Genomic DNA, 27,313 nt, shown 5'->3' on the forward strand with positions numbered 1-27,313 from the left:
TGTTTATCTGCTGGTTGAAAGCGTAAGTTCTGACCCCGCGGCTCCCCCGTCCCCTACTTCAGCCTGCGCTGGTGCCTTGCCAGGCTTCGTTTTTTTGATTTGCGTTTCTGTGTTTTGTTAGATTCTAAAGATAAGGGACATCATACAGTATTCATTTAAAATATTACCTTCCTAATCGAATGGCCTGAGTACTGACTTCACAAGATGGTAACACTGTTTTCAGACTAAATTGATTTGACCTTTTTTTTTTTTTTTAAAGGTTTTATTTATTTATTTGACAGAGAGAGAGACAGCCAGTGAGGGAGGGAACACAAGCAGGGGGAGTGGGAGAGGAAGAAGCAGGCTCCCAGAAGAGCATGGAGCCCGATGTGGGGCTCGATCCCAGAACCCCGGGATCATGCCCTGAGCCAAAGGCAGACGCTTAATGACTGAGCCACCCAGGTGCCCCTGACCTTTTATTTAATATAACTAGATTTCACTTTTTTACATTGCTCACCTTGAATTCATGTCTGAGATTTTGTTTTTGCTCTGATTTTACAATTTCATATTCTTATAAGTAGCTATATATATATAAAGAGGGAACTTTGAGCAGTTCTTACAATTTCATTCTGTAAATACACATTTTCCACAGAGCAGGGGGCATCTTATAAATGGTAGAGGTTTGTTGAGTTAAAGGTGCCACGTGCCTGTAGAGCAAAAAAGATACACATATACCCCTCCTTAGGACCTGAATTCATTCCAGTACTAATTCCCACAGTTGCACTCTTACCAGCTTAGTAACTCTGAGTAAGTGTTGTAAACGTGAACAGAAAATGGCTGTGTTGCCCTGGGGTCTGCTGGGGTGGGGAGTCTGTTTTCAGGTCCTGCCTCTACCACTTAACCACATTTTGTGTAAATACTGCATGATTAAAACAAACTAACAAAAAACTTTTAGTGCCTCACAGTTGTACCGATTTCTTTCACCAGGGGGCACCCTGGTGTCACTGATAGAAAAAGAAGGCATTCTGCCTCTGGGAGTTTGGTAAACTTCTTTTGTGACTGCAGGGGGACATGAACCTGATTGATCCTTGGATGCACCTTTTTTGCTCCATGTGGCTGTGCCAGCGGTAAATGCTGGAGTACGGGGTGCGAGTGTTTGACTGGTCTTTGTGCTGCAGGTGCAAGGCCAAGTGTAGCCCTTGGCAGCACCCGGAATGGGTTCTCCCTTTGTGTCAGTGTGATGAACACCGGGCACCCCCAGTGGACAAATATGCAGCTCTCAGATCCTGCAAGCCTTCAGTTCATTTTGAATTGCCCTTTGTTTCCTTAGGTTCTTACTTGTCATTCATTCCCTGGGGGAGACAACTTCTTACCTTGATGGTTGAATCAACTTACTAAGAGTTAATTGGAGAAATCAACTGAGGAGGCCCTTTGCGCAGCAGTTCTCAGACAGTGGAGGGCCTGAGAATCACTGGGGCCCCCGAGCATCTCACACTGCGGGGCCCATCCGGGAACCCCGGGTGTTGCAGGAGGCACGCTTGGGGAAGTGCTGTGTTAGGACGTCATTGCTTTGTTCTTTTGTTCTCTAAGTCCGTTTACCTTAGCCCTTCTGTCCTGAACTTTCTCATCCCCAGTGTGTCCATTTGAAACATTTCCAATTCTTAAATATTAAATATTGGGATGGCTAGGAAGAAGCAAACTTTGGGATGTTCGTAGTACCTTCCTGCTTTTTACAAAGAGGTTGGATACTTGGCATTTGCTTTTTCTCTTCCAGACAGGGAATGTGATTTCCAGCCATTAATTCATTAATTCGTTAACTTAAGGCACTGTGGTAAAAAGGGAACCGTGGTTCCCAGGCTTCTTTGTGGGCTCTCTGCACTCTGCCCGGGGGCCTGCCTGCCCGGGCCGTGAGAACATGGACTGCTGCGAGTGTGACATGCACGTGGTCACTAGGACTCATCTCTGTTAGTGGTCCAGGACAATGGCTGTAGTATCCGTAGGTAGTCTCTAACATCCTACGAAACAAAGGGTTTATCGTGACATTTTATTGTAGTTGATTTTCATGTCCATTGGAATCTTTTTTTAAAATTTTTTGCCTCATTTTTGGATCTTAAAGACAATATTTAAAACCATTCCTATGGTATTTTATATTAAATGAAAGTGATTTAATTTTACTGTCTCAATGTATGTTATTTTGGTAAAAAAATGTCTTGAGAAAAGTTGAATGGATAAAGAGTTTTTAATGAAAAAATGTGTTGGGTTTTAACATTTTGTTGAATTACAATTTGTTTTCCAATTCCCTGTGCAGCTTCCTCCATACAGTGGAGCAGTTGCGTGTGGCCCACCAGCTACAGACGAACTCCCCGATGGTAAGCTGCTTCTCTCCTTTGTCTCCCTGGTGCGCATTCTGGCCGTGTGTGCAGGCTATTTGGAAATCATGTTTTCCTGCTGGTTCATACTTTTCGAATAAACATTCCCTTACTGCTTGAGGTTTTTGCTATAAACTATAGCGTATTTAATCTCTGAACCATTTTGATTAATGAAGTATATTCTGTGCTTCAGAGTGTCAGATGTTCAAGGTTTAGTTAAGGAAATACTTGTCTGATTCTGTTTTTTCTTGACCATTCTCAGTGGCACACATGTGTCCTTTATAATAAAGCCAGTGCTTTTTGTAAAAGTTCTCAGGTGGCCTTTCTTCTGGTTGTAGAGACTCCTGGGCCCAGATCTGGTGATTCTCTGAGAATGTGCTCTTTGCATGGCTCAGGGACAGCTCAGATCTTTTTTACAGTTTACATTTATGTCCTAGTCTGTCATTTAACGCTCTCGGGAATTGAGAGGACCTTTTTACTTCCTGGTGTCTTATTTTTTTTTTGTCTCTACACAGACACAGAGCTCATTACTGGGAATGGTGCTTCCTGGGAAGCAGTGATGCTGTGTGGTTGAGTAAAGGCGGGTTGTTTGGTTACTGTAGGTTGCCGGGGTGCAGGTCCTGTCCGTGTGGACCAGTGTACGGTTTGGATCCTTAAAGGCCCTTGCTGGCCTTGGAGAAGCGGATGCTGACCCTTTGCTTTGAGAGCCAGGGGTCTGGTTCCCTCTTTCGTTAGCATGGTCAGACCTATGAACGGGTTTTCATTATAATTGAAACATAAACCTTGAAGAGCCTGTCCACACTTTTTATGTACAGTAAACTCAGAGATGTAACAGTATCTAACATTCTTAGTAGTTTGTAGGAAACCGTGATCTGGAAGGCTGAGGCAAAGAGCAGTTCTAGGGGCACCTGGGTGTCCCGGTCACTTAAGTGCCTGCCTTCGGCTCAGGTCGTGATCCTGGGGTCCTGGGATCGAGCCCCACATCGGGCTTCCTGCTCAGCGGTGAGCCTGCTTCTCCCTCTGCCTCTGCCGCTGCTCCGTCTGCACTGTGTGCTCGTGTTCTTTCTCTCTCTCTCTCTCTCTCTCTCTCTCTCTCTGTTAAATGGATAAATAATCTTAGAGCAGTTCTAGGGGCGGCTCAGGACAAGAGCGAAATGGAGTGAGCTGGAGGGGTCCAGACGCCCTGCCTGGCTGCCCAGCCTTCAGAGCAGCTGTTTTCTGAGTCTCTCGGATTTCTGTCTCCAAGTACTTTGCACGTAGTAAGCATGCTACGGATGTCTACTCAGTGCTTTAAAATGTTTCGTTCTTTTCCCTTTTGCGTTGTTCTTTTCCTTCTCATTTAGTTCATGGCCTCACCATCCTCCCAGGGGCCCAGACTGCAGATTGGAGGCTCCACCAGCTCCTCTCCGTGTCCTCTCCTTCCCTTCCTTACACCACACCCCTCCTTCCAGGCTAGTCTCTCTGCTTAGTTCCTGCTTTGTGGCTCCTTTTCTCCGTTGTCTCTCCTCTCAAGTCCATCTTTTAATCTGCCAAAAACACAGCTGGGATCTTGCCACCTGCTCACGATGGTAGTGACAGGCCAGCTTAAAGGCCTGTTTCCCTGGAGCCTTTTCTGTTCTCTTGTGTTTCTGTGATGTTTATTGCTTTTACAGTGCCTGTCCCGCTGTCCAGTAATGAACTTGCCTCCGTCTTTAGACAGAGTTCGGCTGTGGGCAGCAGGGGTCATGACCATGCATTTCTGTGTGCTCAGCAGCTGTGCGCTGTAGTAGCTGGAAGGTTGTAAACCTCCCGTGTGTTTTTGGATGAATGATTGAGGATGATTTGTTCTCCCTCCTACCAGAGGCCGCTACAGCAAGCTCTTTGCAGGGGCTGCTTATCACTGGCATGCCTTTTATACCTCTGCTTTTTTTAGTGCGATCCTAGAGCTGGAAATAGCCTCCACTCCCCCTGCCCCCATCCAGCTATCCTGCCAGTTCCACTGACTTCTCTGTAGCTTCTGACTGAAATTGGTCGCTCTTTTCTGTAGCTGGAAGGGTTCTTCCTGTAAAGCTGTTGAGGCCTCATTTTGCCCTTCCTCTGCACTATCAGCTTCAGTCTGAGGTGTTTTTCTACTAGTCCGTGTCACTCCCTGAGGCAGGGACTTTGCCTCACTAATCTCCCTACCCTCTGTGATAATAAGCACTTTGCAGATAGCTAGGTGCTGTATTAATTGGAGAAATCAGTGGAGGAAGCCACTTAAGCAGCAGTTCTCAGATAGGTGGGCATGACAGTCTCTGCGCCCCCCCCCCACCAGCATTGGGGACTGTGGGGCCTCTCCAGCACCCTGGACGCTGCAGGGAGCACACTTGGCAGAATGCTGTGTTAGGATGGCATTGTTTCATTTGAGCTGGTTTTCCTTCCCCCAACAACCCACTGTCTGCATGGCCTGAGCACTGAGGCCCCATTCACCCCATGCATCGACTGTGTTGTTTCAAGCCCAGGTTTGCAGGCTTTCATCACTCCTTCAGCCCACAGATTGGGCTTTGTGCTGACTCCTCTGCTGTGCAGTGCAGTGCGCATGTGTATCTGTGAAACGTGTTGTGGCTAAGAAGAGGAACTCTTCTGGGTAGGACTCTGCCTTTCAGTGGTACAGTCAGACCCTATACAGGGTAAATGTTTTGGTAATAACCGTAACATATTGAAATGGTTCCATTAATGTCCTATATCATGTTCTAGAATATTCTGAAACGATAAGATTAAAGATTGAAATGTGGAAGTCACTGTGTCTATTGGAAATAATTAAAACCTTGCACAAGCTGCATGCCACAATGCATACTAATGTCTGTTTTGATTTCACAATGCACGCCACAGTCTCCAAAGGGTAGCCTCCCCATGTGGAGTGTTCTTCATTTCCTCAGGTATATCCATGTCAGACCATGTAGTGGCATTGTACCCTCGAAGTTTCATGGACTAGGTGAAGCCTGAAATCAGAATGGACTGTTAGGTGTAATAATAGAGAAATTAATTTCTCTTTGGTGATTCTTTTCAAAATAAGGAAAATAAAAAAGCAGTACTCAGAGGCCAAAGGATTCAAATGGTCATATTGGTGACCTTATATGAAAATGTGCTGTTAGGTATAGCCATCATTAGTATTCCTTTTTCAGGAACTTTTTGTTGTTGGGAAGGTGTACCCTCCTGCCCCCCCCCACCCCGGCTTGATTACAAAGCAGATAAAGAGGAGACTGGTGACGTCCTTGCCCCTAACTAACTTGCACGTAACGGGCCCCTCTTGGGGCTGCTTGTTGAAAGACTTCCAAGGTGAAAAATAGTTATTTGTAGTAGAGCACAGTTCTTTTGGTAGTATGGTTTTGTTTTGTTTTGTTTTGTTTTTAAATACTTGCCTTGAGAAGAAGTAGGCCTCTTGTGCAAGACTCGGAGAGATCTTCAGTTACACATGATGGGTAAATGAAAAGGCGTGTGTCCTTTCCTTAACTTGAGAATTTTTAACTGTTTCATCAGATACAAGATGACACTGATGCTTGACGTCTGTTGCAAGATGCAGCTGATTCTACAACTTAACGTAATTTCAGAAATGTGAACTATGAAAAAAATGTCCATTTTGGAACGGGTGGAATGTGTAGATGGTCTATACTCCTGCTAGCCAGTTGGCAGGAAGTATCAAAGGGTTCCAAAGAGATTTTTAAAAGTTTGCAGTCCTTATTGTCCTTTGGTATTTTTGGAAGTATTGTCACCACCCTTGGATCCACTATGAGTTCATTTAGGGCACATTGACACGCATTGATGCGAGGCTCTCTGCAGACCACAGTGAAGGTCCGTGAAGGAGGTCAGGAGTTGGAGGATTCGAGAGAGTGCCTCTGAAGAGCACTTTTATAGAAAGGATGAATTCTTGGTGTAGTGCATACTTTCTCAATTACTAAATTACACAAATCAGGAAAGCCATAAAGACAGCAGTGACTTTAAATCCCTAAGGTAGTCGTCATGATTTTCTTTTTTTAAGTTGTCCAAAATACCTATACCCTAGTCTCAGTCAGAAAGTAAGCCAGTAAAGTCAGATTTCATTGAGGAGTGTTTTTAGACAGGGAAAATATTATTTGCTTTTTATTATAATTTCATTTAAATTTCTACCTTCTGAAAGTCTCCTTTAGCTACCCTGAGAGTGGAAAATGAATACAGCCTTCTGGTTTTCATAGCTCTAAAATTAAATACGGTTTTATAGTCACTACTTATTTTTGGCAGATTATTTGTCACAGAAATGAAATGTCATAGCTGTGTTAATTAGAAGAAGACTTTAAAGGCTTAGTTTCAAAAAGGAAATAATTGATTATTGAGACTTACGGTTTGTGTAGCCGTGTTCCTAACTAATGGCATATTTACTGATCATTTTCTTTCTAAACAGGACAAGAATATCAGAGAATTGAGTTTGGTGTTAATGAAGTAATTGAACCCAATGACACTTTGCCGAGAACTCCCAACTACAGTATTTCAAGCACATTGAATCCTCAGGCCCCTGAGTTTATTCTCAGTTGCACAACTTCCAAAAAGACCCCTGGTGACCTAGATAAAGAAGCGACCTACAGCTCTGTTGACTGCCAGTACCCGGGCTCTTCTCTTGCCCTGGATGGCAATTCAAGCGCAGAGGTGGAAGTTTCAGAAAGCGATGGTGTCACGGGTGGTCTTGGACAAAGGGAGCGTAAAAAGAAGAAAAAACGTCCCCCGGGATATTACAGTTACTTGAAAGATGGTGGTGAGGGTAGTATTCCCACAGAAGCCCTGGTCAATGGCCATGCCAATCCAGCAGTCCCAAACAGCGTAGGCTCAGAGGATGCAGAGTTAGTGGGCGATGTGCCCCCATCGGGGACACCCAGGACTTGTAACAGCCCTCAGGATTCTACGGACTTCGTCAGTGACGCTGTGCCTGGTGGGCCTTTCTCCGGAGCCCTCGACGGCGATTCCAGGACTGCAGGGCAGCCCGAGGGCTGCCCCGGGGCTGACTTGGAACAGTCCTGCCTCCCTGCAGAGGCTGGCAGGGACAGCCTGTTGAGGACAGCGGTGGCTCAGCCTTACACGGGAACTCATACTACTGAAAACCTCGGAGTTGCTAACGGACAAATACTTGAATCCTCCGGTGAGGGCTCAGCTGCCAATGGAGTCGAGTTGCACACTGTGGAGAGTGCGGACTCGGACCCCGCTAAAGCTGGGAGCGCTCCCCCTGCTGCCGACGCCTTGGCCGCTGCGGCGGGCACGGCTCCCACTAGCCAGCCCAAGTCATGGGCCAGTCTTTTTCATGATTCTAAGCCCTCTCCCTCCTCACCCGTGGCTTCTGTGGAAACAAAATATTCCCCTCCTGCCATGTCTGCCCTGGCCTCTGAAAAGCAGATTGAAGTCAAAGAAGGGCTCGTTCCGGTTTCGGAGGATCCTGTAGCCGTAAAGATTGCAGGTATAGTTCACAAGGTCCAGGTCGAAAGTGAGGATGGGATCAGATCTCTGCTCCTGTTGAATACCTCTCAGGCTTTCTGGGCTGAGAAACTGTGTGCTAGATTGTTACCCAGAGCAGTAGTCGGTGACCTGTGTGTTAATAGGAGTTTCACAAGGATGCCTGTGCCTTGAATGCTATCTGTCTAGAAGTAAGATGATACTTAAGCACAGTACCGGCAGGTTGGGGGGCTCAGACCTTTACGTAAAGTGAACACTCCATGTCTATTACCAGTCCTTCTCTGCTGACAGAGTGCGTTTCCACATCCTTGCCTTTGGATCTGGTAATTCTGCTCCAGCGAGTGACTGAGTGTTCTTGTCCTATCCGCGTCACAGCTGTCGGGCACCTTTGCTGTGTAATCCTTGATTTGGACTCACTTTGTGCTGTTTTTCTTCTGTATCTCTTAGGATGTAAGGAAGTATTTGGGTTTTTTTTTTCTTATTGCCTATTTTGGATTGAGTAAATGGATTTTACTCATTTGTAGAACTCTAAGGGTCAGCTCTTGACAGGAAAAGAAAAACTACCACGATTGAGGCCAAAGTTTGTGCTTTGTTTTCGAGTGCTCAGGCTCAGAAGTAGGGTGGGTTTCAGTAAAAATAGCTGCGTCATCTGCACTTGTTTCTAAGTTAAACTAGGAAGTCAGAAATGCAGGGACTGTGTACATGTGTACATGTCTCGGAAGCCAGAGCATCTTTTCCAGTTTCACTGTACCAAGAAGTTCAGCAGGCAGCTCTTCAGATTCCTGCCCCATTAGCTGAATTAAAATAAGCTGTCCCATTTAGGCTTTATGGGAAACCTACTGATTGAACATTTGGAACAGCTGACAGCACCTGTTCCCGGGGTGAAGCTCAGTTGCAGTAGCAAGCTGCAAATACACTCCCTTTTATGAATGGTCACAGTTCCATCAACACATCCTTTTGAATAACCTTGGTGCCTCGAGTTCTCTTAAGAAGGTAATTGGTAGGCCAGTCATTTTGGGCTTTATACATATTTTTTTAAAGTTGAGTGATTTCTTTATTATAACTTTTGGAATGTATTCATTGCTTGAGAAAGCTGTCAAAGTCGGGATAAGACGGTGTAAACCTTTGTATAGATTATTATGTTAAAAGTTTTATTTTTAAACTCTATATGAGAAATGCATGGGTGGGATGCTTTTAAAAATGTGCATTCTGTGTTCAAAGTTATGAAGGCGTTATAATTATACTTCTGTTCCTAAAAATCTCCCATTTCTAGGAAATTGTCTGTCTTTATTTAAAATAAGAACAACTTCATTTTAAATGTTTTGAAACATTTTAATCCTATGACTTTGAATGTGGTTTGATACAGTTTGCTATGTTGTACGTTTGTTAAAATCTCACCTGCTCGAATCTGCTGTTAACCCGCAGGGAGACTGCTGTGGAGGCCCTCGGCTACTTGTATTTGGGGGAGAGCATTGCCGGGCACAGTCCAAGTGCTTTGAGTTGAGGCAGTGCCTCCCCAGCAGGCTTATTTCCTTAATCCTAGTTTGATGAGTCCAGTTAAGAAGATGTTTAAAATATCTCAGCAAAACTGTAGTGCTTTTTAAAATACTTCATTCTTTTGAGCCTTTTTACGGGGCCTTAGAAATCGGGACCATAGCTGCTGACAGTTTTGAGTGTTGCTTCCTGTAAAACCACGCAGCAGTGGGGCGACACTAAATGACTCGGGATCACACACAGCTGAGGTAAAGTGGTGGGTTGGAAGTTTTTCCCTTTATCATATTCTTCTACGTGGAGGTTTACTTCATAAAAATGATGAACTATATTCAGTTTGTCATAAGTAGGATCCACTACCACAAACTGCCCTTGAATGGGCATGCTTTCGAGTGTAGGCTCACTTGTTTTAAACAGCATTGAACTGTGAGATTCTAGTTCCATTAAAAGATCTCTTGATTGACATTGGTTATCCTAGAATTAGCATAAGCATCTAACTGGTTCTACTAAGAGAGTAATTTTTATATTTATTATTATATTTATTAACTTTGGGGAAAGAGGGAAAAGGCAGCAGTTCAGACATCAAGTTTATTCTTTTTTTTGAATTCTTAGAATAGTATCAGTATCCACAGTTGATTTTTTTTTTTAAGTCCAGGTTCATTTATTTTGGATGTCCACATTTCTGGATTCTCTGCCCTATCATTAAGTCTGTGCTTCCTAAATGCCAGCTGATTTTTGTATAACCACCCGTTAAGTACAAATTAGCACAAACCAACTGTAAACACAGAATAAGAACACCATATAAGGCATTTTGAACAGAAATACGGCCAGCTCCTGATTACTTGTAACTGTTTATCCATTACTTTAGCGGGTTCTGCTTTCACCTTCTTGGTGTAGACTGTCAGCATTTTGTTCATTGGCTATCTCTTCTTAAGTGTAAACTCTCATTTAAGGAGTTGGAAGGGAAGGGCACTTGTCCGGATGTGCTAAGTGCCTTCCCCAACCCGCGGAAAGTAGGAACCGACACAGAAGCCTGCATAGGCTTGCAGAGGGGTCCGTGTTCCGGTGAGTGGTTATTGTCAGTCTGAGAAGGAATATTTGCCACTTTTCAGTAGGAACAACTGAACCAGGAGGTGAGAACAAGGAATTTGAAAATCCTAGTAGCTTGTATTTGAAAGTGGTTGCAAAATATTAGATTTGTCCACGTTCAAGAGTAAGTATGTGGAACGCAAAGTAGCCCAGGGAAGGCCGACGTGCATGTGCTGCTCCCTCGGCGCCCGGAGCTGGGGCAGCGCATGTGATCTTCGTGATGAAGCGTATATATCCTTGTGATGAACATTTACCTTTTCCTGGGTTTTTACTAAGAAACGTTTGTCATATCCCAAGCCTAAATTGTGTCAAATGCTTTCGAATCACAAGTAGAGCTGTTTTGTATTTTATATTTTGCTTTTAAAATCTTGCATCAATGTATTTTGTTTTAAAGGAGTGTAAGTAATGGTAGGCAAGGAGAAGGACCGGGCTGAAGGCCCAGATAAAATGAATTAAATAAAATTCCAGTGGAAAGAGAATGAAGTAAACTGAGGTCTTTGACAGCTCTAAAAAAATCTTTTCTGTGAAGAAGTTGAAACACCGAGTCGTATTATCATTTATTAAGAGTTTTAGTCCAAACTTACTTAATATATGATTTTGCACGTAGTTTTATACCTAAAATTTGTTCCTAGAGAGCAACAAAATCATTACAAGTTGGATCTGCCCAGAAAAATGAATTCCCATGTCCATATTTATTTTTATTGTAAACAAATACATACCTTGTGATTGATAATTTTTTGGTGGCTTATAAATTATACTCACCTCTTCCTTGGGAAATGATTTCTTAAATATTTTGCATTTCCTTTTCAAATTGTCCAAAACAGCAAAGGTAGTAATAATGTAGCTGAAAAGGTATAGCACCTGTTTGTAGGAATCCCTGCCTGTGGGTGGAGAGTTTGGTCCATACCTGATTCAGTGTGCATATGTTCTTGCTTCTAGAACTGAATTGAGATCCCTCTACCTATAAAGCATACGTTGATCTACAGCCAGTGGACAGTGATACATTTTGGTCACTTTGCTGTCCTCTACGTGATTAGGTAACCAAGCTAGCTAGCACGTGTTCTTCCAAAGTGATGTAATGAGGAAAACAAAAACACTTGCAGGATGTTCTGTGTAGTTGAGGAAGAGGACAGAAAAGCAGGTCAGCAGCATCAGGATGTTGATTACAGGCCACTTATTGGGCCTGAGGAATCAAGGAGCATTCTTACCTAGTGTTTTCATAGAACTTCAATGGTCATGTGACCTCTACATCCTAATTTTAGGAAAACAGAATTTGATGCATGAAGTATGTGTAAAAATCATCCTACCTTATATTGACTTAAAAGTTTACAGTGCAAATATTGCCACTGAGTTTGTAAATCATTTCATTGGAAAGATTTGTGGCAACATGGGAGCTGTGTATGTTTTAAAATATGAGAAAGGCTGTTAACCACTCGGTTTTTTGTACGTCGGCAGATTTCATAAGAAAGTTGAATTTTAATTCAGCCATCTAATGTTTAAGCTGTTACAAAAGTGAAGACACCAGTTTCAGTTTTGTACCTTTCATGTGATACGGAATCATTGTGGCCTTCTATGCCGTTCTGGTTACGTTGTTCTGTGGGTTGAGGAGGCCATCCTCCTTAAGGTTGCTGTCTCAGTGTAGTAGTAAATTACATGGACGAGAACGAATTGGAAAGAACGCCTCTGGAGAAGTGCGTTAATACGGTCAGCTTCTGCTTATTCGCCCTCAGAGGAGGTGAGATGGAGAACCAGCAGTGACGACTTTGCAGCACAGGTGTCTTCAAGCTTCGAGCTCTGGAAGTACCTGCCTTCTGTCCTGTGGCATCGTCCTTCCAGGCTTTAATTCTTCTTCTTCTCTTTTTTTTTTTTTTTAAAGATTTTATTTATTTATTTGACAGAGAGACAGCTAGCGAGAGAGGGAACACAAGCAGGGGGGGTGGGAGAGGAAGAAGCAGGCTCCCAGCGGAGGAGCCTGATGTGGGTGGGGCTCAATCCAGGACTCCGGGTTCACACCCTGAGCGGAAGGCAGACGCTTAACGACTGCGCCACCCAGGCGCCCCCAGGCTTCAATTCTTCTGACCTCAGTCATTACAGTGCTTGCTGGACTTCAGGATAGAAATACAATAGTAAAAGGAACTGGAGCCAAGAGTTAAACCAAAACACTAAAAGCAGTTATACCCGCTGGTCTGCAAGTGCAGAATAATTGACTGAATTATAGCAGCAGGATTCAGTAATAGTGACAGGTGACTGTGGACAAGAATGAGGATTCGTGTGTGTGTGTGTGTGTGTGTGTTTCACTAGGCGGGAGAAGAGGAGGAGCACACCGACAAACTTTGTCACATGTTGGTGTCTGGCTCAGTTTATGGGGATTGAAATTCTTCAGGTAAAAGCCCAGTATTCACTGTTACAGAACCGAAACTTGGCATTGTGTGAATGTTTATTTCTTGTGAGAAAATCCTAGATAAGATATTTAATTTTTACAAGTTTTTATATCTTCTGAAATGGAACTGTTTATATTCACAAAATGTTCAGTATTTAATTTTAAGTAATTTAACTGCTTAGAGTACTGAAAATTGTTGGTTTCACTCACAGTTTTCTGTAAATTTCCTTTTTGCTTCTCTCGCCATCTATATCAGTTTTTTTCCCCCAGATTTATTCATTTATTTTAGAGAGAGAGGGAGCCCTGGAGAGTGAGCAGGAGGGGCAGAGGGCAAGGGAGAGAGATCCTCAAGCAGACGCCCCTCTGAGCATGGAGCCTGATGTGGGGTTCAAGGAGGGGCTCGATCCCAGGACCCTGAGATCACGACCTGAGCTGAAATCAAGAGCTGGAAGCCTCAGTTCGTTTTGTAATAGGGATTATCAGTGCCTGTGATGAGCTGGCCATCCTGCTAGGTGTTCTCTTCACGCCTATCACATTATTTCATGTCTCCACTGAAGCTGTGCATGGTGTGGCTTGTTGGCTCTCGTACAAGGGAGGAGTGGGGTCTTCCATTCCAGGTTGCAGAATGAAGTGGCAGAACCAGGCTTTGAACCCTGGTTGTCTCGTTTGTCTTCCTGGGCTCTCGCCTCCTTCACAGGGGCACCTGGAGTCTCTCTGAACAGTGCGGTAGAATGACCTTCAAAGTCCACTGGGTCATTTCTGATAAGCTCGAATGGAGTCATTTACCAAAACCAACAACTTCAGTCTCCAGATGTTTAATTCACCCCCTCCTACTCTTAATAAGTACTTTGTGTAGGCCACCCACTCTCTCGGTCAGTGAGTAATGATCGCCTTTGTCATGAGTGTTGTCTAAAGAATAAGATAGGGAAGGAACAGATGTCTACTCTTAGTAGCAGAAAGAGCAGTAATCATTTGCAGAGGGGTTTGGGGGTTAGGGGCCAGTAGGAGATCTTCTGGAACTTGGGGATGGCAGGATGAGGCCGGGACAAAGAAGGCTTGGAAGTTCTGTTACCTGGCCAGGGAGGGCTCAGCAGAGCAGTGAGCAGTGAGAGGGACTTGTCTGGAAGGAGCTGCACACCTCTGATAAAAGGTGGAGCCCGTGGTGCCTTGCTGCTGCGGAGAAAGGCCATGTCCTCTCTAGGTACCTTCAGGGGAGGCTGCTTCCACTCCAGCCAGTCCGTCTTACTTTGAGAGTAGAGTTCAGGCTCGCTGGAACACAGGAGCGACAGAGTGATACTCTATTTTAGCTTATGTAAGACTTGCCAGTGTAGAGAAAGTTTTTCTAGAATAACAACATAATGATTAAGGAAAATCTACATTGTTTAGTGTTTCTTCTCTGTATGTTCTGAGTCTGTAAAGATATTAATCTATAAATTTATGAACATATCAGAGCCTCTTTTTTCTTTTTTAAAGATTTATTTTAGAGAGAGAGAGTGAACAGAGGGAGGAGCAGAGGGAGAGAGAAAATCTCAAGCAGACTCCCCACCGAGCACAGAGCCTGAAGCGGGGCTGTAATCCCTGGGACCCTAAGATCATGACCAGAGCCGAAATCAAGAGTTGGCCGCTCAGCCGGCTGAGCCACCAGGCGCCCCTGTACCAGAGGCTCTTTTATTTATTTATTTAATTTACTTTTTAAAAAGTTGTATTTATTTGAGAGACAGCAAGAGAGGGAGCATGAGCGGGGGGAGGGGCAGAGGGAGAGGGAGAAGCAGACTCCCTGCTGAGTAGGGAGACCCATATAGAACTCAGTCCTGAGACTCGGGACCATGACCTGAGCCAAAGGCAGACTAACTGAGCTATCGGGCGCCCCTGTACTAGAGGCATTTTCAAAAAATGTTAAAGACTTGATGCTAGTAGTGCGTTCTCTGATAAATGTCCCGGATGTCATTTTGTTCCAAACTGTGTCTTGAGTTTTTGCCTTGCTCCTTTGGTAGATAGATGGCTATTTGTCATGTTTTGTTACTTGCAGTTATTGGACAAACCACTAGGTGATGCTGAGAGTCTTGAGTTTAAGATTGTAGAGGCCAAACAGTGAAACTGGTTTTTTCCTGCCTCTTCCTTAAAATAAGTGAAGCAAAAGCAATGGCCAGAAGCTGGCCCAGCTTCAAGGGAAGGGTTGATGTTAAAGGTTTCCATCTAGCCAGCACACGCTGCTTCCCAGATAAATGATGGAGAGAAGTCAGCTACTGTCGGATATATTCTCTGATTCCCTAGGCTTGAGTGTTCCACCATGCTGCAGGTGTGCACGTTACTCTGGGCACATGGCTCAGTAACAGATGTGAGAGGAGATGCGTTTTCCACTGGAGATTAGAGCAGTTCTTGATATTTTTGCACCTGTTTCCCTCTTGAGCGTGGAGTTGGCCTTGTCATAAGTGATTTTTTTAAATTTCATAAGATATTAATTCAAAGTACTTTTGACCAGCTATAAACCTGTTTTTCAGTCTGTTGAGACAGTTAAGGTGGGAGGGAAGTTTCAGATCTTACATTTCAGTCCCTGGTCATTTTCTTTCCATTTTCCTTCAGTGTCTATACTAACCAGGGATTACTGTCACTAAGCCACCTCCCCATCTTCGCTCCTACCCCCACCCTAGAAAATGTTGCGTCCTTCCCTATCATCAGAAGAAATTGAGGTTGCTGTTTCCTGTCTTTCTCCACCATAAACTGTGGTGAGTCTTTGCTTCCCTAGCTCCCTTCCTTCCACAGTCCTGTGAGCCTCTTAGGGACCCCATCCTGTCTCCCTCAGGCGGGCTTTAGGGAGCGGCTCCACTCTTCACTTCCCTCTTTGGGGCCCTAGAACCTACTTCCACCTCCACTGCAGATTCAAACTGCCCTGTCCTTGTAGATGGTACAGGCTCTTCTTGGCCTGCCGCTTAGACGTGGGTGGTGCTTAAGACTCCACTCCTGACACATCACTCCTCTTGAGGTTTGTGTCGTCAGGACATACAGTGCCAGCCCCGAGCTTTGTGTGTGTGTGTGTCTGTGTGTGTGTATGTGTATAGATCTGTTACTTGCTGCTCTGTGGGTATAAGTACACTGTTGACTGGTGTAATCTGGGTACCTCTTATCAGTGCCTCTGAAACTCAACTTGTGAGCTCATCACTGTACAAAACAAACCTACTCCTCTGGGTGGAAGGCACCATCACCCCAGCTAGGGCCCTTGTGGTGTCAGCTGCTGTTTGCTGTCATTGGCCCCTGGCCCTCTCATGGTTTCTTCAGTCTGTGGATTGGGCTGAGCATCCCCTCCACAGATCCCCCTTCAGCTTAGCCTGCACTAGGTTTTCCCTTCTTCACTGGTCCACAAGCTCAGGGGAGGGCCACCTCTTAGTCACCTCTGTGATTCCAGGAGCCAGTGCCCAGGCAGGGCTCGGTGAGTGACACTGGGTCATTTAACAGAGGTCCTTGTGGTAGGAGCACAGTTGATTTTGAGTCTTATGGTTATGTAAAAACGTAATATGACTGTCGATATAAAAGCACCATGGCAAAGATTCACAGGGTCATGCTAGAGTATTCATTTGGGATTGATGCTTATTTGAAAATGTACAGATTTTTTTATGGAGTAATTATATTAAATAATTGCCAGTCTCTGGCACACACTGGAGAATGTGGACTGTTGTGACAACATGCATCAAAGACAAATGGACAGCTCCATTGTCAGTGGGAGGTCTCAAGCCCGTGGGGCAAGTTAGTATGGAAACCTTTGAGTCAAAGGGTTGTAGAGCGGAGCCTGTTACCTTGTGAGAGGGAAAGCCGACCTAGGTCAGGTGTCTGCTTAGATACACAGTCTGTCCCAGTTCCCTGACCCTCTGGACTTCTGTGTTCTCACCTGTAAAGTGAGGAGGATAACCGTGTCTCCTTGATAGGGTTGTGAGGACGATTATGAACAGTGCACATGAAGCCCCCAGTGCAGTGTCTACCACGTGCCCGGGACTGTCTGCTGGGGGCTCTCATGTGGAGCTTGTAGTTCAGTTCTAACTGATGTGGTCCTCACATAGCAGGAGACAGATGAGAAGAGCTTTGTGAGCCCAGACTAATTGAATAGATCCCATTGGGTTTTCTTGAGCCTGAATGCTTTACTTTTTATAAATGGGAAAATTATTCTGCGTGCTTCCTCAGAGGAAAGAGGGCATTTACTCTCAGAGGAGGGAGGGAGTGTGTGTGCATGTGCGCGCATGCACGTGTGGACATTAGAATTTTGCAAATTAACTTTTTCAGTTAATGCTTAAGTCTGAGACCTCGCAGTCCAACTGTGTTTTAGAATTGAAAAGCTGCTTTTGTTTGAGTGATGTCTTGGATGGATGGTGGCATCAAATGTATAAGTACTTACTATTTCTTTTCTGGTACACAATTTAAAAGTAAAGGGAGGCGGTATGGAATGGCCACAGATCTTGGATTTTAGGCCCTGCCTGCACTACAAAGCTCCTGAGGGATCACAGGCAAGCTAGTTAACGTTTCAGAGACTCTGTTCCCTTACTGGTGAAAGGGGGATAGTGGTGATTCTCCTGGATTACTGAGGTTTAAGTGTAAGTTGTAAAGCACTTGCTGAGGATAGAATGTGTCCATAACTTGTAGGTGTCACTGGTACAAGATTCGTAATGGGACATGGGGAGACTATGTCTTGTTTTAAAGCATTTCTGAAAAAAATATTTAAAGCATTTAATTAAAGTATTAAAGCATTATATGAAGATGGCATTCCCATCTGTCTGAAGGCTGTGGAAGAGAGGATGACTCTGAGGATAAATGTGTTTCTACATGGAGGGAGGGCATTCCGGCATCCACAACATCCCATAAGTTGGAATTCTGTTGAAAAATACAGTTCAGTTAGTATGAGACAGTTGTCCCAGAAGGGAGTATCGTCCCTCATGGAACAGTGGTGGGTCGGGTGCCCTAGTAGGTGCCGGAGGTCCCCACTGGCTGAGGCTCGGGTTCTGCCCGTGGACTCCCTGGCTGGTGTCGGAGGGCCTACACTGTGAGCAAGGCCCGCCTTGCCCTCAGCGTGTGGGGGAGAAGCCTGTGTCTCTCGGATCTCTGTCACCCCTGTTACCCATGTATCTCAGCCTTTTCTCCTTCTTGTTAAAAGAGTTGTCGTGTTCCCCAGTTACATTCCCACAGAAAGATAAATAAATGTTGGTGTTCATTGGTGTGGGGGGGAGATATTAAAAAACAGTTTTAATCCTTAAATATTGTACATGGTGTTGGACAGCATGTGGCTTCCACACAGTGTGCCTCTTCTTTGGACATGTGCTCTCTCAAAGGGGTTTTTAACCCTCCACCAGAGTATAAGAGTTTACTTCCGTGTTATTCACTAGATGTCATTAACGTCTTCACTATGCTTCTTCACTCTTGCAGAGTTACTGGAGAATGTAACCCTAATACATAAACCAGTGTCATTGCAACCCCGTGGGCTGATCAATAAAGGAAACTGGTGCTACATTAATGCTGTATCCTTCTCATGTGCTGTCCCTGAGGGCGGCTGGCTGCACCTCTCTCTTCCTCCCGTGCCTTTGACTTCGTGCAGCTGCCGTGGGGCCTCTGCCCTAAAGTTTGAATCCAAAAACTTGGTTCCTTGCTTAGTCTGCCTACCTTGCTTATAAACAGAGTTATTCTTGACCCCAACAAGATGATTTGTTGACTGGTGAGTGACAGAATCAAGCGACTTTTATTTTCATTAGCATGACCCTAATGGGGCAGCGTGTTCACTTAGAATTGGAAATGTTGTGTTAATTGATTTATCTTGGTCGAATCATGTTTTTGTATGTAAATGCTGATTGTAGAGTAAACTCTTACATGGAAATCACAGGGCAGTTATCCTCATGGTTATTTGGTTTATTCCTTTTTATGTTTACATTTGTAAGTCTTTCAGTGTCCTTGGCGTATTTAGTTTTATATGCTTTGGGTTTAATGTACCTTTCAGAAGCATTGGAGTGTCTGTTTCGTTTCCTTTACGCTTCCTTACTGCCAATACTCAGACACTGCAGGCACTGGTTGCTTGCCCTCCGATGTATCACCTGATGAAGTTCATTCCTCTCTATTCAAAAGTGCAAAGGCCTTGTACGTCGACACCCATGATAGATAGCTTGTAAGTAAGGTGCTTACAAATGTGTTTAGGGGCTGGGTTTTTTCGCCTCTGATAATTTGAATTCAAATAGTTTAGCAAAGTTCTTAATTTGTTGCAAATGAGTCGTACAATTTTATTTCTTAAAAGAATGGACCGTTGATGTTGTCATGTGGAAGTTAGCCAGGAGCGTGCGTTTGCGCTCTGCAGGTTCATTTATGTACCTGTCATGTTTACCGGTGTACGTTCCTTAAAATACACCAAAACCTGACAGTAAAGATTTAAGAGCTCACTAGCTGTTATGGCATCGGTTACTTAAAATTTGCCATCTTCCGTAAAATTCTACTTAGCCATCAAGGCTCTTTAGTAAAGTATGTCTTTTTTTAAACATGCACTAAACTTTTTCTCCCCCCCATGTTTATAGTGTTCGGCTAATGAATGAGTTTACTAATATGCCAGTACCTCCAAAACCCAGACAAGGTGAGTACAAATGAGGTCTTCTGATGCCCATTACATATGGACAGTTAGGAGGTCAGGTGATGGAATGTCATAAATTGAGTCTTGTTGGAAAGAAAATGTTTTTAAAATGCAAGATGCTACACCTGTGCTATTCTCAGCATTGCGTGAGGGTGGAGGGGGAGTTCTGAGGATGCTGCTTTTCATCATTTTAAGACTTCGTTTTCGTTAAGAAAATCTGTGTCCTGTTTCCATTGCAGCTCTTGGGGATAAAATCGTGAGAGATATCCGCCCTGGAGCTGCTTTTGAACCTACATATATTTACAGACTTCTGACAGTTATCAAGTCGAGCCTGTCTGAAAAGGTTTGGCATTGCTCTCATGTAGCCAGTAGAAAGTTCGCCTCTTGCTCTGCTCTGTGTCCGCGCCGGAGCCTGTCCAGGGCCCGCTGGGCACTTCGAGCATGGGGGTTGGCTGGGGCTTCGGTAGATCTAGGCTTACTATGGAGCCACTTGCTTGAATGAGTATTAAAAATGTGATAATCACCATCATCAGAGCCTGCTCACGCATCATTTACTGTGCACCGAGTACTCTTGTAAGTTCTTTCCATACGTTAGCTTTCCTAACCCTGTGCGTAAAGTATGGTTGTCTCCTTATTACAGTTGAGAAAAGTGAGATCCTTGTCCAAGGTCACACAGCTCGTAAGTGCAGAGCCTGGCATTACAGTCAGCTCCTTCACCACTGCACTGCCTTTTAGATGGGGCCTGGTCATTGTGCCCGGAATCGTGGCGGCCTTCAAGAGAGCTAGGTCTTCGCCATACACGTTTCTAAAGCAGCTCCTTGGCTATCTTATCTACGTCTTCCCATCATACACTCGCTCCTGAAGGCGTGGGACCAAGGGCCAAGGAGGTCTTGCGTAGAGTTTGTGATGAGTCAGTGTAAGCAATTGAAATGATGCTTTAGGGAAATTATTTAGAAAGAAAAAGCACCAAAACAATTCTGTTAAAGCTGAGTAAAGTAATACTGCAGCTCCTCGTTTTGAGGAAGGGTGAATGGCCAGGACAGTGTAGCCGGTTACCACCGGGAGTGCTTTATTCCTCCTCTTGAGCTGCTGCTTAGCTCGAAATGTACATTTCCCAGGTAGTAAGAAATGTACAGAATGTTAGGAATGCAGAAATGGAGTAAACTGTGCCCTCTGCCCGTAAAGAGCTCACCTGTCCAACTGGAGAATTAGATATGTCATCCAAGAAAACAGACCAGCAAGAGAAGTACTAAAATAGATGCATACACTGATGCTTTCGAAGCCAGAGGAGGGCTGTGCAGCTCAGGCGGAGGCAGAGGTAAAGCAGTGAATTTCAGGGGGCATCCTGTGGTCAAGTCCCACCCAAATCCTGTTCAGAAGTTATGTTCATTGACAGAGGTGTCTTTCAAAGTTACATGAATAATGGCTCTTTTGGGTTCCCCACACCACGCTCAGGTTTGGTGATTTGATGGAAGGACTCACAGGACTCAGAAGCTGTTACCACGCAGGGTTTAGTACAGTGCAGGGACACAAAGGCGAGATCAGACCTCCGGGGGAAACCTTGAGACTCCTCTCCTGGTGCGTCAAGAGAACACACTTAATTTCCCAGCATCAGCGTGTGACAGCATGTGTGAAATCTTGTCTGCTGCGGAAGCGCATTGGAGACTCAGTGCCCAGGGGTTGTACCAAGAACTGGTTACAGAGGCATTGTCTGCCTAGCGCAAACCGGAATCCCAGACTTCCAGAGGGAGAGCAGGTGTGCGCCACAAACCGCATGGCACGATTTCAGCACAGTCCCCTCTCGCTTCTTGGAATGGGGGGATCCCTCCCCACGTCCAAGTTCCCAGATGCCAGCCGAGGACCAGCCCAGCAAGCAGACCTTTCCAATAACAGTAGCCCCACGCCTGCTGTGTCAACTTTTCCTGCATCTTGAGCTAGCCAGTTTCTGTCCTTTTCCACACACACAGCGTACTCAGCTCTGAACAGCTGCTGTCTGTGTAGAGCCGTGGTTCTATGTGGAACAAACAAATACACCCTGAGACTGCGAGAGGACTTTGAAAATCCTTGGAACACGTGGTTCTTCTCCAAAGAATGAAGTGGGAACTAATCCCGAGATTATAAGACAAATATATGACTATTGCATGACTCATCTATAAATGATTTTGCTGGTGTATGTGTGTGTGTACAACTGTTAGCTACATCTTTGAATCAATAGAGCTTTTCATGTATAATTTGGGTCCTTTCCCCTATAGTTGCCCACCATCAAAAATAGAAGGACACACAGGCTGCTATTCACAACTGCCAGTGTGACCGTTAGCCCCTGGGGTTGTGCAGTGAGGTGGCCCTGGACCTCTAGTTCTGTTCTTCTATTTCATGTCAACAGAAGAGCAACTGTTAAATAACTTTTTTTTCATAAAGGTAATATGTGTTTATTGTAGAAAATTTCAAAAGTATGAAAAAACAATAAATAAAAGTTCCTACTCATTCTGTACTCAGACATAAAGGTATAGTTGGTCCCCCTCCCCATCCTCATTCCTCTCAGCTTACCCATTTCAGTGGTCCAAAGGAGAGCTCATGTGACTTTGGGAAACACTTTACGTTAAATCTTGTTGAAAATTTAAGAGGAGACCTAGTCCGAATACACAGGTGTAATATTCCCTGCAGTCCTTGCATGGTGAGCAATTAAAATTAATGTGCTCACATCTGGCCTTTTCAGGGTCGACAGGAAGATGCCGAGGAGTACTTGGGCTTCATTCTAAACGGACTTCATGAGGAAATGCTGAACCTGAAGAAACTCCTGTCACCAAATAACGCAAGTAGGTTGCGGTCTATTTGCCACAAAATTAAGTGAGAACCTTTCCTTAAGAATTGCTTTGGAACACATGTCACCTGCTCGTGGAGTACGTTACTTTTCCCCCAGGTCATTGACCCTTTGAGTCCCTTTCTCACTAGGGCGAGTCTGGTTATCTTTATATTGCTTTTTTTTTTATAGACCGTTGAGAATGTTCTACTTGGATAATTTAAAATATATCCAGAACCTCTGCTTTTTTTCCCTTCAACTCTTAATTAGGAAAATGATGAAACATGCAGAAAAGCTGGGGGAATAGTTTGGTGAATGCCTGTATAAGCGCTGGATCCTGCACCTGCTAGCATGTTGTCATGCTTTCTCTGTCCCCACACACAGTTTCCTGAGTGACAGAAGTTAAGTTGCAGATACCAGTTTAGTTCGCCCCTAAGTGCCAAAGTGTGCATTTCCTGAGGATGAGGACGCTCCCCTGCATGACCGAAGCCCCTTACCAAATGAGAAAATCTGGCTGTGATTCCACAGTCATGCCTGATTTCCAGTCCGCCTTGGGATTTCCCAGTTGTCCTGAGCACGCTGTCTTGGGTGGTTCATTCCAGCAGGGGTCCAGTGGACGTACGTGTTGCATTTGTTCTCCATGTAGGACACACCCTGATTTCACTTTGAAAGCTAACTGTGCGGGTGGCTTATGCAGAACCTTTCTCTAAAACCTTTTTGCTGTTACTGTTGCCAGTGGTAGCTTAAGCAAACTGTCTCCTTTTCAGAACTCAGTATTTCCAACGGACCCAAAAGCCACTCAGTGAATGAAGACGAGCAGGAAGAACCAGGCGAAGGAAGTGAGGACGAATGGGAGCAAGTGGGCCCCAGAAATAAGACTTCAGTCACTCGCCAGGCGGAGTTTGTTCAGACCCCAATCACTGGCATTTTTGGTGGACACATCAGGTTTATGCTTTTCTGGAATACTTTAGTGTTTGCCTTTTCAGGGTTTTGGCGTTTTGCTGAAGGGGGAAGGTATAAGACGTGTCTAAGAAATTTTGGACTCGATGGCTTGCCTTTACGCCTCTCTGCCCTCTCTGTCCCTGGACTTCCCTGTGCTTCTCCTGCCCAGTGCTTGCACTGCTCCCGCCCCTCACGGCACCTCAGCACAGGGCGCTGGCCCCCAGGGCCCGGCGGCCACTCTGACTCCTGCTGCCTCACTCCATCAGCACTACATTCCCTCAGGCCAGCTGCTCACTGCTAGGTAGGAAGAGAAAGACTTGTTAAGTTGAAATACATGTTTTGTTAAGAGAAGAAATTCTTACGTCTGACTAGAGGAATATTAGGCGCCGGAACTGAGTGAGCTAGAAAGGTAAGGGAGTGTGGAGGGAGAGTTCTATGTAAAGGGGCACTTGGGGCCTCCTGGAGTTTCTGGGCCCCTCCTCTGCCCCATTTCCCATAAACCAGCTGTTCATTGCGCTTCCATGACGTCCTTCTAGAAGGCTTTTATTTGATTGCATTAGAGCCGTTCTGGACCACTGTTATGTGGAACTCAGGAGCATGGGGGCCGTCTCCAAGGAGGTTCAGTCATCCAGAGTCCTAAAGGGCCTCTTAGAGCAGGATTTTTTCTTGGAAGGCCTCGCATTGTATCCTACAAGGGTGATTTTTTAGTGAGACTAACCCTTTGTCCCAAATGCTATGTATCCAAAAGAAGTAACACCCTTTCCAAGGCATGGAGAGTTAGTTCTGTCTCTCTCTGCTGTGGTACAGCTTAGGGTGAGCCCCTTTCAGTAGGCTAATAATACCTCAGCATGTCCACCGGCTCCTTCACAAGCCAGTCAGTGCTGCTTTGTCAGACGGGATTCAGAAGCCAGTCATGCCACCTCGTCACCTTGAACAAGTCATTTCTGTGCTCTTCACTGTGAGCTTGAGCCTGCGGGCCCCCTTCTGTTCTGGAGTCGCTCCATGTCAGCCTGTGGTCAGGTGTGCTCTGAGGAAACGCCCAGTCCCTGACTGCTGCCGCTGTAACTTGTTTTTGCCAGATGTGATTCCTTGGGCTGGGCCATTTTGGGAAGGGAAGCAGGGATCCAGGTCAGGCGACAGCAGTGAGAGGAGGCTGTCTTGTGCCTTTAGCTCTGCATTAGACCTCTGATGTTAGCATTCTTGGGCCGGTCCCTTAGGGATGGGAGAGAGGATGAGGGAACAAGCCCGGTGATTGCAAGGCCACTGAGACCAACATTCCCAAAGAGCCCACACTTGTTTGAGACTAAACAGTGGGAAAAACCAGAATCCACTTTGAGAAATTTCTAGCTTGGCCTGCATGGCTCTGTCAGGCCTCTAGCCTCAGTGGTCTTTTTGTGTTGAAATTGATTGTTGATATTTTTGAGAAATAATAAAGCAAGAATAGGAATTAACTCTTATAACTTAGGAGACTTCTTTCCTGTGTGCATTAGCCATCAGGAAGTGCATTTCCTCCTTTGTTCAGACAGCCGGAAGGTTTTTCTTTTAAAATTCACCCTCTTTGGGTGGGTTTTCACTTCCCCCAGGAAAACCAGCACCTTTCTTCACCTTTCCCCTCAGGCCACATCAATAAAAGTCCAGGCCGTTGGAGTCGAGAGGACCGCCTCTTGATTCCTTCACCAGTTTTAATGCCTGCTGCTCCCACTGCCGCTCTCGGAACCAGGGGAGTGGCCGTTGCTCCCGCATCCGCATCCGTACACTCGAAGGGAGGGCGCGTGAAGGTGTGTCCTCACATCGCGCTGCAGGGAAGCAGCATGCGAACGGGAGGCCCTTTAGCTTGCTCGTCACGGCGTCTGCTCCGTAAAGCCTCAGTAGCCACGCACACCCATGTGATGGCCGTCGTAAACTAGGTCACTCAGGCTGCAGAAGTGGAATTCCTTGTTGAGCTCCTGGAATGTTTCCTTGGCTGGGGCTAAGTGAGAGACGGGCCAAGCACACAAGTTTTTCTGAGTAAAACTTAGAAAAAGAAAAATGAAATGAAAAACCAGCTAAGAAAACAAGGTTGAATCGGCACCCTTCTTCTTGATGAGGGTGGTAGGTAGCCTTGTTTCCTGGAATGTTAGCTTATTTTTTATCATACACACCCTGCTCCTCTTCTCTTGTAAGTCATTTTTGTAGGGGAAAAATGCCATTAAACATACTCTTTACCCTGGGGTTTCCTCTCTTTTATTAGAACGGGCTATGATACTTTGAGAAAATGGAGAGTGTCAGCATTTGAGGCCATGGCCAGATAGGCGCATTTACTGACTGGTGTGTTAAATAAAGTGTGGAGTGGAGGTGAAGGAATGCGGAAGGTAAACTATGCTTTCTTCCAGCGTGCTTGCCCTGGGAGAACGACCAGGTGGTGGGTAGTTGCTAGAAACACTTAGATGGTATTCAGCAGGGTTGTTTTTAAATTCAGTGTATTTTTGGCTTTTGTGTTCTCTCTGGTCTTCTGAAAATGATTCTCAGCAATCTCATTTTTAGTTAATGCCTCTTCTCCTGCTGGCTCATCTTAACAGAGAATGGGAAGGAGTGGTCTCTGACAGTGTTCTGTTTTTGTCTTGGCCTCTTAGGTCTGTGGTTTACCAGCAGAGTTCAAAGGAGTCGGCCACTTTGCAGCCATTCTTCACCTTGCAGCTGGACATCCAGTCTGACAGGATCCGGACGGTCCAGGATGCATTGGAGAGCTTGGTGGCAAGAGAATCTGTCCAGGGTTACACCACAAAAACCAAACAAGAGGTATACTCATAGCTGGTCTTGAACGTTTGTGCTGAGGCGCTCTGGCGTGCTGGAAAGAGCGCAGAAGTAGGAGCGAGGAGAAGTGTGTTTGCATTCTGCCTCTTAACCCTGTCGCTTAACTGTTTTGGACTGGAAGTTTCCACATTTTTAGAATGAAATGGTTGAAACATGCTGGTAGCAACCTCCTTTACCTCTAAACCATATACCCAAGGTAATGATCGTTCAGGTTATTTATCCTGAGCTACATTTAAGTTTCTGGTAGTCTAATCATGATGAGATAAAAACCAGTACTGCCTCTAACGGAGGCCATCCCTGATGTCATAGAGCACAGTTCATGAGATTAGGAGAGAAAAGAGATTCCAAACGTAGCTATTTTGCTTTTGATGGTAGGTCTTCAGGGACATCGACAAATAGAAAGCTTTTTTCATGCCTGTTAGTCTTTTATGTGGTCTGAAAAGGATAAAAGTCTGAGTCTTTCACTGTTCAGGAATCAAGGGAAGCAGATACCTTTGTGGGGTGTACTTGTCAGCTGAGTCAGGAGAGGGGGAGAATATTCTGCTCTCGGAGAGCTTACTGGGGTCCAGATGTACCCTCTACGCCTGTTTTCCACTCTGGTCGAGGGAGTGGCACTTGTTTGCACCGTCCCTAGTGTCCCTGGGGGGCCTGCTGTGAAGGGACTGTGTGTCCGCTGAAGGTGCACGAGGAGTAGACGTTGCCAGCACCTTACGGAGCTCGGTGGACCTCCCTGGCTGTGCAGCGCGCGCCGGGAGAGCAGAGCGGAGGAGGATGTGGAGACCTTCGGTTCATCTGGGGCCTCCTGCTGGGGCCGATGAAGCCATCCTCTGGGGAGAGCCGCACATAGTTACGCCTAATCCTCCACCACGTTTTCTGACTTGCTTCCCACGGGCGATTTTGTTTAAAAAATAAGAGTGGTAGGAGCGAGAGACAGAATCTTGGCACTTGGCTTAAGTGAGTAAGCTGAGGCTGGCGGTGGAACTTAATGAGAGAGAAAGTGGGTATTTGTTTTCGGGGAGGTTGGTTGGTGTGGCTGAGTTGTGTGCTTGGCTCATACTGTGGCAGCTGTGGCTCTGGAGGTGGAGTCGCTGTCCTGGCCCCCGAGCCTCTCTCCTCGCTCGCTCTCTGCGGCCACCCGTGGGTTGGTAGGCACTCATCCCGCAGGCGGCTTTCTGCTTTTCCCCCAGGCTGCCGGCAGAGCCCCCTCACATGGTGGTTGTCCTTTCCTGCTCCTGCTGCAGTTAGCTGTGGGCTGCGGGGAGGGTGCAGATGAGATAGAGGAGAGAGTGTGAGGGACAGGTGGCTTGTTCTAGATAGCAGGTGGAGGAAGGATGGAGGAAAGAAGCGGCATTTTGGTGGAGTCTCGAAGAAGAAAATGGAACTGCTAACTGTCCCAGCTCCGTGATGGTGGTGGTGTGTTACCAGATCAAGAGCAGGAACACTCAGAA

At 45.5% G+C, this 27,313-nt stretch overlaps 1 protein-coding gene across 2 annotated transcripts in view; it reads left to right on the forward strand.

Moving 5' to 3' along the window:
• The window catches only part of USP10 (ubiquitin specific peptidase 10), an 81,655-nt gene that overhangs the window by 44,297 nt on the left and 10,045 nt on the right, over positions 1-27,313 (forward strand). For both annotated transcript variants that reach the window (XM_034639622.1, XM_011230002.3), the window contains exons 3-11: positions 2,288-2,348; positions 6,745-7,785; positions 18,148-18,239; positions 18,768-18,877; positions 19,278-19,333; positions 19,570-19,673; positions 22,047-22,146; positions 22,898-23,075; positions 25,685-25,850. In XM_034639622.1, the coding sequence (XP_034495513.1) occupies positions 2,288-2,348; positions 6,745-7,785; positions 18,148-18,239; positions 18,768-18,877; positions 19,278-19,333; positions 19,570-19,673; positions 22,047-22,146; positions 22,898-23,075; positions 25,685-25,850 (1,908 nt within the window). The remainder of the gene's footprint in view (positions 1-2,287; positions 2,349-6,744; positions 7,786-18,147; positions 18,240-18,767; positions 18,878-19,277; positions 19,334-19,569; positions 19,674-22,046; positions 22,147-22,897; positions 23,076-25,684; positions 25,851-27,313) is intronic.

Source organism: Ailuropoda melanoleuca, chromosome 12, assembly GCF_002007445.2.
Source record: "Ailuropoda melanoleuca isolate Jingjing chromosome 12, ASM200744v2, whole genome shotgun sequence".
NCBI lineage: Eukaryota > Metazoa > Chordata > Mammalia > Carnivora > Ursidae > Ailuropoda > Ailuropoda melanoleuca.